We start from the raw sequence: 20870 nt of genomic DNA on the forward strand, positions 1-20870 counted from the left end.
AATTTATGAGAAAATAGCAGTGTAGATGGATAAAGCTAAGAGTGTGTGCAATGCCATTTTTGTGCAATTCTGAGATGTTTTTTTAAGTAAAAATAAGTTGACGTGTAAATGGTTTATGTGTATGTGCTATTCTGAAAAACACGCAAGGAGTTTGCGATTGTGCACTTTTTCCCAATTTTGAAGTTAATATTTGTCATGATTAAGCAGTTTTGTTACATAAAATTTCTAGCATAAGTGTAATTCGGCTAGTAGATTGTTGGAAAAAAGGTTCAGTAAATAAAAAGAAAAGAAATATGTCTTTACTTCGTGAAGACAAAATGGCGGCGAAAAAAAAAATAGAGGGTTGCTGTAGCAGAGTTGGTCACGAAATTTTCGCCAAAAAATCGCCAAGTTACCATAATCCAAAGATCAACCAAATTTCCTACACATAATCTTCATAGATTAATTACTTAGTACTTCAGAAATTCTCAAATCCACAAGTAAATAGTGTGAGTAAATATTAGTGATATCTGGTTTCAGTGCAGAACCAAATTACTACCAAAGACTCAAAATCATACAATAACTCCTTGTAATAGTCATCAGTTGTACAAACAAGAGTGTTGCAGGGTTCCAAAAGACTGTTGTACCTAAAGCAATGAACTTTCTCAACTGGTAACAGTACCTCCTCCAATAACAAGAAATCATTCTTGTGTCAGAATCTTGAATGGATGGATTGCTTCTCTATAAAATTGGAAACTAATTCTTTGATGCAGTGCTAACAACCTTTTTTAATGATTTAAAATTGTTAGAATTTCAAAATTTTTGCATCAATATAAAATGTTAAAAGAAAAAACGTTTAAAAATGATCAGCACTGAATTAATCCACTAATTTAATAACAATAATTAAAAGTAAATATATGTAATTCAAGAATTCAATATTGTTGGAAGGGAAGTCCATGCCAAATGAACGTAGAACTTATCCTGACTATGTAGACAAAATTTAAAATATGTGAAGCATAAATAAAAGTTAACTATTATAAAAATATATGAATTTCAAATTGTCTATATACAATTTCAAAATGCATTAGTATATTTTTTCCAATTACCATAGTTCTTGTAAATAAAAGTGCTCTAACAATGCCTAATTAAGAGCTTATGCAAACTGCCTATTCTTCTCTTAGTTTACATAAAGCAGACACCTAGAATATTTTTTTGGGGGGGGAGGGGAGGAACAAATTTATTTGCAAGTCCTGTGCTTAGTATTATTATCCTTCTATACTTACTATTAACTACTGATGCACAAAACCACACAGTTTAGAAAAATGTTCCCGCATTAGAAAAAAAAAGGGGGGAATAAATATCAAATAATAATTTAAAATTTTATTAATAATACTGTATGCGCTAATATTTAGCATTCCACATGCAATGTAAATTACCATCTGTGTCATCTTTGTCACATTCGAGAAGTACTAATCAATTACAAGCACGATAGCATGTTTAAATTGATGCAATTTAGAATAAATCAGTATTAATTATGTCCATACCTTTCTTAATAGGTATATCCACATCCACTACAGGTGCCTTTTCAGGACCACTTTCCTCAAGGCTAGGTAAATTGTTTAATGACATCATTTTTAACACTAGGAAAGTGAATTTAAAGGTCTGGAGTCAAATATGGCTGAATGCCGCAAGACGAGAAAACAAACCTTAGAAATAACATTAATGCTGACAGAATGTCATAACTTTTAAGTAAATCAACTATTCTGTCCGTTCTCTACATGAACATGTGACTTATCATATGCTTACAACTAAGTAATTTGCACAGAAAAAGGAATTTTTTTCCTTGCTAACAGATTTGTCACATACATAACAATACGACGCTATGAAAAATGTCAATAATCATTATCGATATAATACGAATGATATGTTGAAAGACTCATAGCATCGCAAATTTCATAAAAATACACCTACATGATTATTACAGCCATTAACAAAAAGTGCCTTATGTTGTTTTCAATTAGAATTAGCTTGTTATATAAAAAATATCTTGACTACAGCAGTTTTTATTATCACGAAAATATGTTATTTCTGCAATTGGGGCTAAATTTATTTAGCGAATTATTCTTTCCCGAGTTGGGGTAGTTATTAAACCTGAAAGTGTATTTTATAGATGTTAAACAGAATTGCAAATTTATTATGAGGTTTTTGTCTACTATGACCGAAGACTTCCACCATTTATTAATGATTAATTTATTCTATAAGATTCTTAATACCTCTCACAATATTTCTAACTGAAAATAAATGAATGATTGATTATGATAAGAAAGGTTTAAGTTTTGAAATTTTACATAGATTTTTTTCCCCCTGATTTTGAAATGATTTCAAAATGGGATCCTGCTTCTTAATAATAAAAGAAAATGAACTTCAATTTCACTTGCATTAACAACATATTTAAATTGAATTTATTCATAAATTATCAACGCATTTAAGAGGTCTACCTCTATAAACACCTATGTCTATGAAGTATTTATGATACCGTAAATTCATTCTTTATTTCAGAAATTGTTTTACATAAGGCTTACCTCTAAAATAAAGCTTACCATCTTATTTTGCTTTGGACAAATAAGAATTATACTTTTTTTAAATTTATATTTGCTATTTTCATTTGTTACTAAATTGAATTCAGATTTGTTTCCTAAATTATTTTGTAATTCGTTTTCAGTTATTATTAAAAAAGTGTCATCTCATTAGATTTTGTTTGGCAACAGTCATCAAGCACTTGGCGGGTAAAACGGAGTTTTATTTATTTTGTGAATATCTGACAATCGTAGCAGAGAGCTGTAATCATAAATTTATTTTTAAAATATTTGTTTTTAAATTGATACTATTTTAGCGATCATATTTTGTTTTAAAAGCACCATTAGAAAAGTAAGTATAATATACTTCCAGTAATCCGAATTAATTATTGCATGGACAAGCTAATAAGTGGTATTTTAAAATAAAATGTAAGCTTAATAATTTTCTTAGTAGATTAATATACTGAATCAACCAAAATGTGTCATTAAAGATAATTTTTTGCTTTCGTGATTGCTAGTTCTACAAGTATATTGAAGTGAAGCTGGAGAATTTCATAGAATAGGAATTGTTTTTACATGATCTTTTTAATGTTATATTTTATAATTTTTAAAGTAATGTCTTTTTACCTTATATATGATTTTTTAATTTTTTTTATTTGTGGCTGGTGGGCAGAATATTATGAGATTGAAAATGCTGTATGCTTATATACTTTTTTTTTAAAAATTCAGCTTTTATGTATTACATATTATAGACTAGACATTAAGGAATTAAAAGTTTTCTTAACATTTTGGCGTAAATTTTATTGAAGCAATAGGTAAACCAGATTAATTTTAATGTCCTTTAGCACACCTAATGTTTTAATATTTTTTCTAAAAGTGTTTTTATGCTACACGCCTTATTTGTGAGTTTTTCACACTAATACATATCATCACAAAATCTTCATTACATTCATGGAGAAAAAGTTCCTGAGGCTGTATAATCAAATGTTTTATAAATAGTATATCAGTATGTAATTTTATAGAGTTTATTTGAGATTTTAAACACTTTTATGTGTGTCTAAAGCAGCGGTTCTCAAACTTTTGACTAACTCAAACCATCTAAACGAAAATTTAGCACCACCACTGCATTTTACAATGATTATTTTTCAGTTTCTCAATAAAAATATATGTATATTGCCAACCTATTGGCTGTATTAAATGTGTACACATAAAAAAAAATTAACCTAAAAATTGGTTACCATTTTAATTATCAAAATTTAAGTTATAGTACTTTAATTCTAAAATTTAGTGTGAAATTTGGGCCTGTTTAAGAGAAATCAATTTCTTTATGTGTGGTCTTATTTCACTTAAACCATAAACTAGGATGCAATTTAAATTTTGTTCTGTATTTTTCAAATAAGTGTGCATGTAATTATGGCAAAGCCTTGAGGGCTATCTGCCTAAGGGGAGGGATACCTTTGTGGAGGACTTTCTAAGGAAAACTGGCTTGTATACAGGTTACACAGCCCACCAGCGGCCGAGCGGTAAAGTCGCTGAACACTGGTAGTTCGGTCTGAGGTTCGAATCCCGCGAACGGGCTGGCTGCATGGGTGTTTTCGTGGTTTTCCCCATGTGTAACGTGCATACGAGCCAGTTTCCCTTAGAAAGTCCTCCATGAAAGGCATCCCTCCCCTTAGGCAGATAGCCCTCGTGTGCTTTGCCATAATTAAATACACCACCACACCACATCACCACAGGTTACACATGGGGAAAACCACGAAAACGCCCATGCAGCCAGCCCGTTCGCGAGATTCGAACCTCGGACCGAACTACCAGTGCTCAGTGACTTTAAAGCTCGGCCGCTGGTGGGCCTCTTTTTCAAATAAAACATGGAGGAAAATACTTGTTCACACAAATAGGTTGTGCACAATGGCAATAAGAATTTGACAGCTTTATTTGAAATGCCTTTAAATTCTTTTTTTCAGTCGAAAGTTAACAAGTGTGTTATTTTTGAAATCTTCAGTTCTATCACAGGAAATTTCTATCAATTTTTAACGAGTTTTTTTTAAATTTTATAGTTATAAAATACTTTGTTTCTTTGCATACCACCTATTTTTCTCTTGTGTACCACCGGTTGAGAATCGCTGGTCAAGTATAGTGTGTATTTCATTTTTATGTTATATTTCAATGTCCGTTAAAAATGCTGGCACAGCTTTAGCATTAGTCCTTTTTGGCACGATAAATGAAAAATTACAATAACCTTGTTATTTATGGTAACCCCAAATATTGAGCTAAAAAACATGCCGCCATTTCTGCCCATGTAACTTTAACGAATTTGGTAGGTATCAGAGCTTTGATGAGGGATAAATTGCATGTTTTTCTTAAAGTTACTTTCGTGTTAGAAAGCACAACATTTAAAATATTTTTTAAAAAGCCAAAATTTGATAGTTTAAACTGATTCTTTTAATATTACATCACATGAGTGACATTTTTTTCATATGTCAACTCTGCATATTACAGTCAAAAGTCGTTAATCCGGACTTGTCGGGACTTCGGCGATTCTGGATTATCGATTTTTCCGGATTATAGATCATCAGTTTAAATCTGGTAAGATGGCATGCAGAAATTATAAAATTAAAAATATGAAACCGTAATTTATGAAATAAAGAACAATTATGATGTAAAGGGTATCAAAATGTACAAAAAAAAAAAAAAAAAGAAAAGCTTAATATTTATTTGTTTACTTTATTAAAGATTTCTTTCAATGTAAGTTGTTTAAGTTGCTTCACTTTTTATGTGATAATACATTCTCTTTAATTCTATAAACAGACATAATTTCTTTTTCAGTTACAAAGTTCGGCTGTTCAAGTCCTATAATTGCTGTGTCTACCGACTAATTTGTCAATAGAAATTTTTTCGTTTTCAATAAACTCTGTCACTTTCTTCGCTATCGGAAGCGAATTATAATGACGAGGAATTTGATTTAAATCATATCAAAGACGGAGTACATAGAGATGAAATACTACATTTAGTAAGGAATTATAAACCAAATAAAATAAAAACATCTGCCCTGAAGATAAGGATAGTGCTGACAGATCAACTTCCAATTCATTGCGCGCTGCGGTGTTAAAGATAAACAAACGTTAATGTTTAGATAAACAAAGGATATGCCTTTTTCTATTTTTTGCAGCAATTCCACTTTTTGTTTAATGAACTTCGAAATATATTTTTGCTTTGTAGATACTTTACATATTAATAAATATATATCAGAAATTCTATTTGACATAATCGAAAGTTCAAGCTTACTTTTATAAAATTGCTGTAACAGTCTGCAAAAACTAATAAGCCGGATCCAATTCGAAGATTAAGGAACAACGCAATCTGCAACATTAACTTAAATAGATAATTAGATAATTTTAGCTTAGCTTACACTGTCGGTTATACATTAAATGCGCACTCGTAAACGTATTTTGCGCACGCGCACAGGCATATTCACAGCCGTAAAGGTCTTACGCGCATGCGTCAATGCAGCGCATGCGCAGAAAGTTTGTAGCTTTGTGGTCCGGATTATGGGTGTCCAAATTAACAACTTTTGACTGTATTAACTCCATACCCCCCCCCAAAGGAAAAAAAAAGCAAATTTTTAGTAGCATGAGGTAAACTCTTGGTGTTTCCTTTGCTAAGGAACCACATGCTTCTTGGATGTTTCTTAAAATGGGCAGTGATCAAAATTACCATGGTCTAAAAATACTTTTTTGCCTCATTTCTTAAATTAGAACTATAGGAATGTGTGCATGAATTCATAGACCAAAATCAGGGTTCATTATTGCTTTTATAACATTTTTATAATTTGTCTGACTATAAAAAATATAATGTTGCTTAGATTATGGAATGTATTGCTTATAATTTACAGTTCTCAAATTTTGTAAATCTCACAGTCTAATAGCTGTATATGAATAAACTTCACTGATTATTATCACTTGTATTAATAGCATGTTGACATAACAATCAACTTTTTATTTTAAATTTTATGCGAATTTTCTACATTACTTAAACATTTAATCTAACAGAAATCTGAATTTTTTGTAATAAAAATTCTATAATAAAAGTAAGAGTACAATTTATATATAAAAATTTGATTACATGGCAAGCACTTAAATACTGATTTCAATGTCTTTAAATGTAATTATTATAAAGTTTAGATATATTCTTATTAAGATATACTCTTATTCTATTAAAAAGTTTAGATGTACAGAACAGAAGGCACACTTTGTACTTACGACTCAGTCAACCACTTGTGGCAAGATAACTTATGATAACAATTAAGTTCAAATGTAAAATTTAAATTAAATTAAATTTATATCCAAAGGCTACACAAATCATTTTAATCAGTTCAAAACTTAACCGGCATTGAATTCAATTATCAGCAATTGTAATGCAAGACTGAAGACTACAAATCTTATCTTATCTAGCAACCTAGTAACGTGGCATCAAAAGGCAAAACACCGTTTGTTTTACAAACTAAAAAATTCATTTGGATTTTGGTGGGAAAACGGATGGAGAAATTGACAGTAAAGATCCCAAACATAAAAAAAAAACTCTGTTTGCAAAATAAAGGAACGTTACATTATACTTTGTTTCCTGATTAATTATTCACTACATGATAGCATAGTGTAATGCATTTTTGTTTGCATCATATACAAATTATTTATTTTATTTAAATGCTGTTGAAAACTGAACAGGATTTTGCAATCGTATTTTTTACCTATAGATGCAACACTTCTTCACTTTAGAAGTAAGATTTAGAATTAAGAAAATATGAAGAGAGAACAGTATTTATGAATAGAAAATAAATATATATGCTGGCTAGCAGAAGAAGGATGCCTACATAGAGGACTTTTTAAGAAAAACTGGCTCAAATTTACATTACATGTAAAGAAAACCACAAAAACTCCCATATGGCCAGCCTTGAACTACCACTGTTCAGTGGCTTATCACTCCACCACTAGTGGATTCCAATGACTGTTTGAATCTTTCACAGAAATCATAAGTTATGATGATTGTTGTTGTGCATCATTACCATTGGTACAAAATTTACTCATTATGATAATTTAATTTTAGCTTTTAAATTATGATCATAAATTACTTGTAATAAATTGAGTGATTAAAAAATACACACTTTTTAATATTTTTACCATTTATAAAATTTAATCATAAAAAGTATTTCTAACACTGGTACAAAATTTACTCGTTATAATTAATTTTGATTTCTTTCACTTTGAAATATTTTTTTTTATTTTCTTTTAATAAAAGAATCTAAGAAACTAAAGTAACATATACTAGTTTGAAATACATTTATTAACCTTTTGTAAATTCCATTATTCATAACATAAAAATTAATGTCGTTAATCATAACATAATCACTGCCATAAATTCATTTATGGTAGTGTTTCAAGAATTTATCATAGCAGTACTAGAAATGTTGAAAATTAGAGAAAGTCTGTTTATTCTAATCAAGAGCTTATGATGTTATTTAGTCTAGATCGGATTTTGTTGACAATCCGCCATTTTTTTTTCGATTTTCAAAGCCGGGTCTACCTTGGTGACCGAAGTTTGTCACCAAATCAAAAAATCGCCAAAAGAACCAATACTAAAGCTGTTCCAAAATGCTATAAAATTTATATCCAAAAATAAACAGTTATAAAGTTATAGGTACTATTCTTATATATGCCCTCAGTTCGCCAAATGTGGCGATATGTATTTTGCACTGGGTTTTGGAGCGGTTGCATGTTCTGTGATAGTTTTAGGGCGATGTTGGTTTCTATGCCAACCCTTTTCACATGGAAACTTGGATTTTACTGTAGTGGTTTTAGCAAAGAATCAGTTACAAATTCTTCGGTTTTAGTTGCTGGTTGGTTCGTGTGGTGGGTTGTTTGAAATGGTGTATGATGCAATGAAAGACATGTTGGCAAAATTTTAGTCGTGTGCCTGGTACAACTATTTTTTCGGGTGGCTGAAAATTCTACAAAGATTTAGCGGAAGAAGGTTTTGAACATTTATTTGTGAATGACAGTATCAGTTTTGTGGATAGTGAGTCTAGTTGTCATATAAATACGATAGATATTACGTGGCGGCATATTAAAGCTACATTGCCTACTTATAATCGGAAATGCGATTTTGAGTTTTATTTGGTGGTTTATATGTTTCTCAATCGCTGTTCTGAAATGGGAGAAGATCCTTTCAACAACTTTGTGGAAATGGTAAGAACTCTTGAGTGGGATAAATTGAAAATTTGTTTCTAGAATATTTGATGAAAGTGTGTTTTTTGTTTTGAATTGTTGTTTCTGTGGTGTTTGAAATTGATATTTCTGCTGTTTGAAGAAGCATTTATTCATGGTAAATGCATTTTATGGCTAATCTTTGGAATATGGTAACAGGTAGTTTGGCGACATTTTGGTAAGCCGATAAAGGTTACTAGCTAGGACTGTAGCAGTGTACATGGATAAAGTCAAGAGTGTGTGCAATGCCATTTTTGTGCAATTCTGGGATTTTTTTTAAGTGAAAATAGGTTGACGTGTACATGGACGATACCGTGTATGTGCGATTCTGCACTTTCTCCCAATTTCACACCTAGTCTTCGTCATGATTAAGCACTTTTGTTCCATAAAAGTTCTAGCATAAGCGTAATTCGGCTAGCAGATTGTTGAAAAAAAATTTTGAGTTAAAAAAAAAAAAAAATAACATGATTTTACTTTGTGAAAACAAAATGCCATCCAAAAAAAAACAAAAACTAGCAGGTTGCTGTAGCAGGGTTGGTCGCCAAAAAATAGCGAAGTTACCATAATTCGAAGATTAACCCATTTTATTTTATTGTTTTTCTTATTTTGTAGAATGTTATGGTCGTTGGTTTTTCAGTATGAATTTCTGTCGTTATTTTTGTTTTTTTGAATTGTTTGTAATTTAGTTTATTTTGTTGATTAGTGTGCAATAACTAGATTGTGAAATTTGCTGATTTTTTTTAAAGTTTAAACAGAATGCTGTGTACATGGTATTGTTTGAAATTTATTGTTGTTATGTTAATTTATTTAAGCGAGGTGTGTGTAGTTCGTAGATTCCTTCGCTGCATAGGTTGTACAAATCTGTGGTTTTTTTTCAAGTTAAAACAGATCGCTTTGTACGTGGATTCTTGTCAAATATTTTTGGTTAGAAACGTTACTTTTTTGCTATCTAAATTTTTTGTTTTTATTTCGGATTTTTAGCATAAATTGTGTGTTTAAAACGAGGTTTTTGCAGACATTTTAGGCTTAAAGATCGAAATGTAGACAAAAAAATTAGATAGTAATATGGCGCCATGGAGTTTCTCACCAAAAATATTTGGCAAGAAATTTGTCGCCAAGCGAGGGCATATGTAAGAGTAGTTCCTAGTTATATTATTCTAAACAGCTTTGTGATAGTTATATTAAATATAAAATTTACACATCTTTTATCAGATGTCTGCTTCAAAATTTAGCTAGTATAAGTTAATTTATTTTAAGTAATAGAAAAAAAAAATTAACATATTCTTATATAGGCCTAATATTTCAACATGTAACAGAATATAACTTTAGGGGATGTTAAGGCAAATACAAAAATGTCATTTACTACTCTTATTCAGTCCTGGAATAGCCTCAGTGGCTGTTGAAGAAATATTTTCAAAGAGGAAAGAGAAACTGCCCACGCAAGGATGCCATTTCGATTGGAAGCCACTCGAAATGTGGTTGATTCTTGTATAGACTTTATTGAAGATACAATAAAGCTTCCTGCACGTATTTGCAGCATATTTGTCACAACCTTCTTGCATATGACTGAGCATTAGCATTCAAAATGAATAAATAGTCCATCATTAAGTTAGTGGTTTCTGTGTAACTTTCTGGGCAATTTTGGTAACCACAAACATATCATCACATTTTTTCTGCATGGAGTTGTATCTTACATTATAATTCTTTGTAATCGTAAGCAAAGATAATCATTTACTTTACCTATGATTTTGCATATCAAAATGTTAAAAGTCATGAGGTGGATGACTTCTGCATTGGACTGACAATGATTTCAATTCTGGTTCAAAGTCTTTAAATTACACTTGTTCAACATTGATTATTTGAGACAAAAAAATCTTTTTATTTTTACAAAATCTCCGTTTCGACAAGATTGCATCAAGAGTGATTACCCAACCAAATTTCACAGTGGGCACAAACTTTTCTTTTCTCCATGATTTGATTCACATCTGATAAATATTGTGGCTATTCCATAGCATTTTCCAGTCTAGCATGTGCTGTCTCATATTATTAATTTCGTTCTTTACAGAAGAGTAAATAATATCAATTAAAAATAAAGAGAATCACTGAATCTGTATTATGTCTTCTCTTCATTTCGCTTATCTCTGCTAAAACTATTAAAAAATTATGAACATGGATGAAAGGAGGAAAAAAGAAAATGTTTGATTTTTCTGGATAAAAAAAACATGTTCACTTGCATCATATTAAGTTTGAAGTTTCTATATTCTAAGAACATTAATTCCTGAATAAGTGCCATGTATTTATGTTTAATGATACTAATTGTATAAAAAACAAAATTTTCATTAATTTACTTCAGACTTTTCATTCAAAACTGTTTCATTATTTTAAAATGATGTAAATATGGATTTGTGATTTTTGCAAAATGTATTGCTTATAGACTTAAAATTTCTTGAAGTTTAAAAGCTCCAGCTGTCACAAAGTTCAGCCATCCCTGCTATATATTAAAAAATGTAAATATTTTTAGTCCATAGTATTGTATACAGTTTCAAGACAATGCAAAATAATAAAAATAAAGTTTCAAGAGAATGTAGAACTATTGAAGTATATAAGGAATGAAATGTCAGTTATATTTATGCATGTAAATTTGTGCTTAATCGGGATTGATGTGGTAATATAGTATTGGCCATATTCTGTGCTATTGTTTCTTTATTCCACTACACTCGTTTGCCTGGTATCTGTAAAGGGTATCAACGTACATTTCGAAACTTATAAACGTTTATTTCTTTAACTTAAAGAAGTTGTGCTAATGTAAATATGCGTAAACTCTGGATTTTGAACTGGTGGGTAGGGAAGCTGTATCTACTAAATATGCATCTGGAAACAGGATGGCACCTGTGCCACTATGTGGCACTTGACTGGTATTCCAATGGCTCGCCACTGTTGCATATTAAATATCTTTTATTCCCTTACATACTCTGAAAACAACATTAAAAAAAAGCGAAAAACAAAAGAAACAACCCATCTCTAAGGCTAGTGGCCATCAAAAGTGAATTCAGAAATGAGCATAAGCATGGGCACCATTATGACGTTTTGCAGGATGGAAGGGTGAGTACTGCTCCCATCCATTATGGAAGTTTCTGAGGGGAAGACTCACTTTTTCTTAAGAAAGTATGTGAGTCGAATGAGTTTTAAAGTGGCAACACAAACAAAATTGTAAATTATGACATAATTTGGTTTCTTGTAATTGAAAATGAGTGTGGTATGCAACAAAACAGATGTTTCGAAATGCAACAGAATGATTTTTTGCGAGTGAGAACACCTATGAATGTTCTCATCTCCTTTATTGATTCCGACAATTTTATTTTCTAAATAAACAGTCTGAAAGAGTGACAAAATAAAAGGCTTCAATACTGTATAAAAATTGAATTTTTTAAATAAATGTTACTTAAAACCCACAGAGGCTGCATCAGGTGGCATAATATCTACCGCCGGCCCTCAGTAAACTTAAGTATATGTATATTATTTATTCAGGACTCGGATAAGCTTTAAGCATGTGCAAGAATTAGACGCAAGTATAATAAATAACTAAATCCATACAATTCAGGCTAAACTGTCTCAGTGCGCTATAGAAGCAAGACAAAATTTAACGGAACATTTTTGTCTTTGATCACCATGCTACATAGTCAATAATGTATAGATGACGGTGTTAAGCTAGGCTAAAATTATACTTTAATGATTCCAAAGAATTTCAGTTGATATAGCTGATTGCACTGTTCCTACACTTTCTGATTTCATACAGCTTATTATTTTTTGCAGGCTGTTAATTACAGCAATTTTATGAAAAAGTTTGAACTTTTGATTATGTTGAAAAGAGTTTCTAATTCTACAGCTGCAACAGGATCTACAAAGCGGAAGCATGTTTTGGTGTCCATTAAAAAAAAAAAGTGGAATTGCTGCAAAGAAAGGATACAGGTATATCCGTCTCAAAATTATGTGAGGAGTATGACATTGCAAGGTCAACTCTATATGACATAACAGAAAAAGGAATTTTTTGCGGATTTCGACATCTCACCCGTTATGAATAACAGAAAAATTATTCGCTATATTAAAAGTGACGATCATGTCAAAGTGATGATTGAATGGTCAGACAGAGACACAGTGAGCGCATGTCAATGATAGGTCCAATGCTATTGGCTCAAGCCATAATATTTCATAAAGAAATGAACTTAAAAACTGAGTGCACATATTTGACAGATTGGTTAACCAAATTAAAAAATTGCCATGATATAAGGCAATTAAAAATTTCAGGTGAAAAAGCTTCAGCTGATACTGAATATTATTTGCAGATGAATTCATCAAACTCATTAATAGTGAAAAATTATCTTCAGAACAAATTTAAACACTGATGAAACTGGTCAAATAGGTACTGCGAAATACCATGCAACCTCTACAGGAGAGACCTCCAACTGGTGTCAAAAATTCCAAAGCCAGACAAAAAATTTTAGCATGCGCAAATGTTGCAGAAATGCTCAAGTGTAAACTTTTCATAAAAAAAAAAAAAAAAAAAAAAAAAAAAAAAAAAACCTCATGACCTTGAGCATTTAAAGATTTTTCTATTATATACAATGCAAATAAAAGAGCACGGATGAACAAGCGTTAATGTATGATTGGTTTGAAAATCATTTAATATCCAAGGCTCGTCAAAATTTGAATTTGGTTAATTTGCCTCAGTGATCGTAAAACCGTTGATCTCGAGCTACTAGTAGCTCAAACAGACATTTTTAAATGATCGCGTTAATGCTTCGGTTGGCTAGCCTTGATTCCTGCACTGAACTGACACTGTTGACAAGGGAGCACGTACAACAACAACTGCTTGTTTCATCCGTACAACTGCCATTGTTAGCCTCATCTCATAATTGATTGTATATGCGTGAGATTGTGCACATTTTGTTTTTTCGTGTGTATATGAGACATTTGCTAATTTGGATAGTTTGATTTACATATTGGTACTAAGCCAGGTCTGTTCTAATGATAGCTTGTTCAAGCAAAAAAAACTTATCACTTTCATTTAGAATGGGAAACAGATTACGTCTTTACCCAGGTAAAGGATAAATGTATGTGTTTACTGTGCTATATGCAAGTGCATCAGTTGAGAAGAATGGGAACGTCGAACATCACTTCAAAATCATTCACTCAGGGATTGAAAAGGATTTACCACTGAATTCTGCTCTAAAAAGGACAAGGTAAGGCAGTTAAAATCTAAACTAATGCTCAACAATAAACTTTTTTAAAAATCATTAAACAAGAATAGAATAAAGGAGTAACTAAGATGTCTTTCCGAGTTTCAGATATTATTGTACAGAATAAGGGATGAACCATAGGAAGATGGTGAAATAATAAGTACAGAACCATAGGAAGACGGTGAAATGATCAAAACTACATTTTTAGAAATTACAGATGCATTATTTGATAGTTTCAAAATTAAAACTGAGGTAATGTCTGGTATTAAATCTGTACAGCTTTCTGCAGTAATGAGAAGGTTATGAGTTCTGATGTTACTCACAACTTAAAACTGACTTTGATTGCTGCAGCTATTTCTGCTGCAACTTCAACAAGTTGACCAGTATAGTTGATACAGCTTAGTTGGCCCTCAGAGTGAAGGCAATGTTTAGCTTTACATATCTGTGTGAAATTTCTTTTTCCAGTAAGAAATTTATTAAAAATAATACAGAAACACACTCCCTTATGAACACCTGGACAACTGTATTCGAATGGCAGCCGCTATCTACTCTTCCAATTTTAAAAAACTTGTTGATTGCAAAAAAAAAAAAAAAAAAAAAAAAAAGAGTTCCGTCCTTCTCATTAAAGTTAATAGGTCTGATAAAAATATCTTATTGCATTTGTTACTTATTACTAACTCCCCTTCAATTTCTTTCTTATGTACAACTTAATTTCAGTTTCTTTTTGTTATATACAATTTAATTAAAATTGATTTCATATTTTCCAGAAATGTAAGTTTATAGGCAATAAACAAATGTAACTTTTTTATATAAATATAAAGTTGGTAGTTCTTTTGGTTGGTAGCTCACAGTAGGATTTAAAACGGTACGGTAGATCAAGTTTGGCAACTACTGGTTTACCTGATGATGCAAAAATGTTCCTGATTGTAGACAAGTGTTCAGCACATATTTCACTTAGTGTTTTATTGAAAGATAATATATCCGTGTTATTCTTTCCTCCAAACTGTACATCCATCATTCAGTCTACGGATATTGTAATAGTGCGCGCACTGAAATGCAAATATAAAGTAGCATTTTTAAAATCTGTGTTAAATTATTGAATAATGGCAGGACTATTCAAGAATTTTTGAAATATTTTAGCATAAAACCTGCTGTGTGGAGCATTGCAAGATCATGGGAGGATGTGTCTCCAGATACGTTAAAAAATGCTTGGCATAATTTATGGCCAGCTACCATATTTCATGGTGAGGATGAAGAAGATGATAGCCACGAATTTGATGGATTTTGGATATCACAAACCTCAGGTGAAATTTTCCAATTAATGGATTTTGTAAAGACATGTGGAGACACAGTAATTAAATGAAGATGATCTAATAGAAGTTTTTCATTGTGTTGACAATGCTCGAATCATCAATCAGTTAACGGACGGTGAAATCTGTAGTATGGTTCTAGATTCAGAAAATGGCGCTACTGATAGTGAAAAACCTGGCAGAGAGGTTATTGGAAACAAAAGAATTTCAATTGGCAAGTTAGTCAGAATTCTCATCACAGCAACTATAGGACTTGAACAGTGGAATTTTGTAACTGAACAAGAAATAATGTCTTTCCATAGAACTGAAGAGGAAGTCTTAGCACAAAAAACGAAGAAACTTAAACAATTTACATTTAAAGAAATGTTTAATAAAGTAAATAAATAAATATTAAGCCTTTTTTTGTAAATTTTGATACCCTTTAAATTATAAATGCTTCTTTATTTCATAAATCACGATTTCATACAGTCAAAAGTCGTTAATTCGGACACCCATAATCCGGAATGATCTATTAACCGGAACTCAAAGCTAAAAACTTTCTGCGCATGCGCCGTGTTGACACATGCGCATTTTTTGAGTGGTTGGATACTGACAATTTGGAAATGGAATTGAAAGAATTTAAAAAATAATTCTAGGTGGATGAACAAATTTATCAAACTTAGTGAAGCATTAGAAGAAGTGGAATGTGCGGATTCCAAATAGTACATTAAAAAGTATGAAAACTTAATCCTTTAACGATCGAATTATCTCGGACACAAATTTTTTGAGACTAAAAAATGTGCAATGCTTCAAATGTTTGTGTCCTCATATGCTTGTGATCAGGTCTTTTCATCAATGAACTCTATAAAATCACTGTAAGAAACTTGCCTTAGTTCATATTTAAATGAATCTTTTGTGTCATTGAAGTCAAATTATGATCCAAATATAAATGACATGGCTAATAAGATTCAGCAATAGGTATCACATTAAATGAAGTTAGATGCATATTGTTTTTTAATCTAATATTGTAGTATTTGTTTATAATATTAAATAAATGTATTTTGAAAACTAAAAATTATATTAAGTGAAACGTCATTAAGAAGACACCATACTTTTAAATAAAATAGGCAATTAATAGTATATTTTGAATTGTATTGATACTTCTAATTCTCCATGCTATAAATATTAAAAACATCTAATATTAATAAACTTTATTTTATTTTTTCACTTACGATAAAGGGTGTCTGCTTTAGGACACTTTACTATCACAATCTTAATGTTAAACTAGAATGTTCTTAAAATATTGTTTATTCATTTTACATTTTGATGCAAGTTAATAACTAAACAGCAAATATAGTTGCAAAATATATTCCTATAGTTTGAAATCAAAGCAGGGTTTTAAAAATGATTTTTAAAAGATTATTCTTCTTATAATGATTTATAAGAAGTGGTACACTGGACCCCTGCAAATAATAAACCATAATTTAACTGACACACTAATTGAAAAAGGTTTGCCATTACTGATATAGAGTTTAGTACCCATAAAGTATGTAATTTTCATAAAACTTAAGTAATGCATGTGTAGTGCTTTATATGTTAAGTAATACATATCTAATGTTTGTAATGTACATATCTAATACTGATGTTTAAGTAATAAATATCTGAATGCTTAAACCAATCCATTGTGTTTTTTTATATTATTCTGTCTAATAAAATTCCAGGTTTACTTTTTTGGTATTTCTTTTGTTTAAATTTATGATAAATTCAAGTTTTCTATAGCTATTGGATGTTACAGCATTAGTTTAAAACATACAAAATTTGAAATGTTTAATGGTCTGTGAAACCATTAAACATTTAATAATTTTTACTTTAATGGTCTGTGAAAAAAGATTTTTTTTGCTGTTCCTTATTCTTTAGGGCATCAACATAATACAGACACTAGATATGTGGATATACTTTATAAAGCATGTGTGATTATTAATTTATATAGAATATGTGATATATTTTTGTTGGAAATATGTTGTTTTGAATTCCTATGAAAATGAGTGTTATTTTCTTGTTTTTATAACATAATCTTCATACTTTATAGGTTTCACGACATGTGTGATTTTGAATTTACTGTAACATCTAGATTAGATGAGGTGTTTTCGTCATCATACAGAAAACAATATACTGTCAAGGAGTTACTGTCAAAACAAACAGTCACAGTTGAAATTTTACGTATGTACTTTTATTTTGGAATGTTATATAGTGCTTTTGTATGTTAAATATACTGTCACAGAATTTATCATAGTATAAACAAACAGTCACAGTTAAATTTTTATGCGCATACTTTTATTTTGAAATGATAAATTCCCCTACAAACGTTTTGCATACAGGTAAAAATATTAAATATGTGTATGTGGTATTGCATAATTGCATGAAATAAAAGGAAATAATGTACTGTTAAGGACTATTTGAAAACTGCGATGAAGTAACTGCTTGTTTAATTACAAAACTCATGAAAATTAACTTCCATGCTTGATCACAATTATGCAATGAGTGGCAAAGCATGCGCAACTAATTCTATTCACTTGTAAGGATTTAAATGAAATTGTGTTCGTTAATTATGGTGCATGAAACTACAGTATTAAATAATTGAAAATTGTTAAGAAATACTGCATAAAAAGTGATTTTCTGCTAAAATCTTCATCTGTTTAATTAACTGAAATGAGATCAGTATTCATGGGATAATTCTGTAAAGGGCATTAACAACATATAATCAAACACCTAAATATTAATTTGATAAATATTGTTATGAATTTTGTATTTAGATAGATAATTTTAGTAGAATTATAATTAAAATTGTTGTATTTCCCCATGCAATGGACCGCAAGACAAATTTTGAGAAAAAGCTATGCTGGAAAAGTAAAAATACAGGAGCATGTGCATTTAACATTTAATAAATTAAAAGGTATTTCTACTAAAACTGAATAAATGTAATTGACCAGTATGGTAGCTGAAACCGGAATTCCATACTCTTATTGCTTTACATAATTCTCGAGAAGCAGAAAGTACTGGAAATTTCTCGTGCCAGTTGAACACTATAAAAGGCCGGAGAGCGAGCATCTCATTTAGTTGCTTATATATTGTTACTGCGATATATTTAGTTCCACGTCAACTGAAATATCTGAATTATCTTTATCTTTAAATGTGCTTTGTATTGCATTGTATTTAATGTTTTTGGTAGTTTGAAGTATAATTACTGATTACTGCATGATGTTATGAACACTTGTATGAAAATCTGTAAGGAAAATTCAAGCATTCTGATATATTTCTTTTGTTAAGAATAAATTTTATTAACCTATTGTCCAACTTGTGTATTCAGTCTATTACGAACCTGTATGCACATAACACTCTTTGGTGTCAGGAGTAGGTTTGAATGACAGTGACAAGAGTGATGGAGGAATAATTTAGGCAGTTGGTGGCAGCCTTTGCTGCATTCAAAGAAGAGGTGAAAACTGGCCAAGAATTTGTTAAAGAAAAGATGAAGCTAGTATTTTAAAAAGGTAAAGTATGTATTTTTAAAGAGGAGATGCAAACCATTCAAGAAAAGATTGAAGCAGGGCAAGAAGAAATGAAAAGAGAAATTACCTGCAAAATAGAAAACAACTATGGATGGCAGAATAGACATAGTTGAAAATGAAGTTAGACAAATTGAAGAAAAAGTTTCTTTTATCGAAGAACAAATAGAAGAGAGAGTTTTGACCATGGAACAACTAATCGATTTAGAGTTTCTGCTGTCAAAGAACAAATAGAAGAGAGAGTTTCAACAACGAATTGAAGGAAGAGTTTCTAGTGTCCAACAACAAATTGATGACAGAGTTTCTGCGGTCGCCAAAGAAGTTGATACCTTGAAAAAATTCCTAGTGATGACAGGAAGCAATACAGATTGTTTTAAATTTTTACCGATGCTTGCTCGTTCCTCTCTGAAGCTATCTACATATGATGGAAAGACCTCTTGGCAAGTGTATAAGACACAATTTTCTATAGTGGTGGAAGCAGATGGATGGGATTCCCAAGCTAAGGCTTGTTATCTCATCGCTTCTCTGAGAACAGACACTACGGATATCCTTCAAACTCTTCCGGAAAATCAAAGGCTAAATTTTGAAGCTTTAGAGCTTCGCTTTGGCGAGAAATGTATAAAAAATTACAGCAGGTTTCAACTAAAATACCATCAACAGAAGCCCACGGAAACACTCCAAGAACTTACCACAGATGTTGAAAGGCTGTCTCATCTCGCCTTTTTGAAGTGCCCGACAGAAACAAGAGAAATCTTTTCCCTGCAATGCTTCATCGACGGTATCCGGTATTTTGAAATACAGAAAGCTCTGCGAATGGCGGATGCCAAGGACTTAAAAAGTGCTCTACTCTATGCCATGAAATTCGAGGTAGCCCAGCAAGCAACTCTTAGAGACTGCCACCCAAGCCGAGTTGCTCAAGTCCACGAGCCAGTGGATCAATTAATGGGTCATTTAGATGATTTATCAAGACAGGTCATTGCTTAATATAGATTAGGATTGAGAATAAACTGGCCCTAGTATTGGAAATGTGACACTGAAGGCCACATACGACCGAATTGCAGAACACCCCAGTACACGGAAAATAAAACAGATGATTTTACCAGACAATTCAGTGCCTTGAGATGGAATATTAGTGGAAAAAAAACAATTCTAAAGTTCTGAAACTGCGGTGTAGACAGCCACATACGAAGGAACTGCAAAACACTCCAGAGTACGGAAAATAAGACAGACACTTTAAATAGACAATTAAATGCCATGAGACAGAAAAGGAGTGACAAGGAAACCAATTAATGACCTTATTGCAGAGCGGAGCTTGAACAACAGTGAAAAACTCCATTTTAAAGTGCTCAAGATTTCGGCAGTGGCAACAGTAATGGACTATTCGTCAATGGGCATATCGATGGAGTTCCTTGTAATATGATCATTGACACAGGAGCTAATGTTACCATCATTTGGAAAGATTTAGCTCAACAATTTAAGGATAAACTCATTTTGACACCATAATGTGTTACCCTCCAGACTGCGTCTGGTGACAAATCAACATAGTTCGGAAGTTAAACATGAACATTACATTTGAAAGTGCCGCCTACTATCACACGGCATATGTGACCTTGCATAGTTGGATTGGACTTTTTTTAACAAAATACAATTTTTCCTTGGACTTCAAAAGCAACAAACTGCTTTCAGCGTCAGAGGACATAACTACTTAAAACATTCTGTAGATTCAGGGAGGGGAGCAAAAATAAAAGCAGCAAACTATCTATCAAGGTCTACATCCTTTTGTATATTGTTTACAATTTTCTCTCTGGGAATAAAAAATAACCTGCTGATTTTTCAATTTAAAATTGCACCTAAGGTAAGTTAATTCTTGTAAGAAAAGAAATTTTTTGCTTTAGCAAACGTGTTATTTAATAAATAATGTCTTATACAGTAACTTATTTTTCCTAAACTGATTAAAATTTGCTTAGTT

The 20870-nt window shown here is 31.2% G+C and overlaps 2 protein-coding genes across 3 annotated transcripts in view; one reads left to right on the forward strand and one right to left on the reverse strand.

Moving 5' to 3' along the window:
• Nucleotides 1–1976, reverse strand: part of LOC118186745 (uncharacterized) — a 28161-nt gene extending 26185 nt beyond the window's left edge. The window contains exon 1 of the mRNA XM_085820103.1: nt 1524–1976. Coding sequence (XP_085676229.1) covers nt 1524–1611 — 88 coding nt within the window. The 5' untranslated portion in view covers nt 1612–1976. The remainder of the gene's footprint in view (nt 1–1523) is intronic.
• Cap-D2 (CAP-D2 condensin subunit) overlaps nt 1–20870 on the forward strand; it is a 209003-nt gene that overhangs the window by 44808 nt on the left and 143325 nt on the right. Inside the window, exons 1-2 of one of the 2 annotated variants that reach the window (XM_085820100.1) lie at nt 2752–2907; nt 17428–17558. In XM_085820100.1, coding sequence (XP_085676226.1) covers nt 17438–17558 — 121 coding nt within the window. In that variant the 5' untranslated portion in view covers nt 2752–2907; nt 17428–17437. Of the gene's footprint in view, nt 1–2751; nt 2908–17427; nt 17559–20870 lie in introns of those variants that run through there. The other variant, XM_085820101.1, reaches the window with a different exon arrangement.

This window comes from Stegodyphus dumicola, chromosome 7 (assembly GCF_044657685.1).
Source record: "Stegodyphus dumicola isolate Sdum_Otavi_A_Nest chromosome 7, ASM4465768v1".
Taxonomy (NCBI): Eukaryota; Metazoa; Arthropoda; class Arachnida; order Araneae; family Eresidae; genus Stegodyphus; species Stegodyphus dumicola.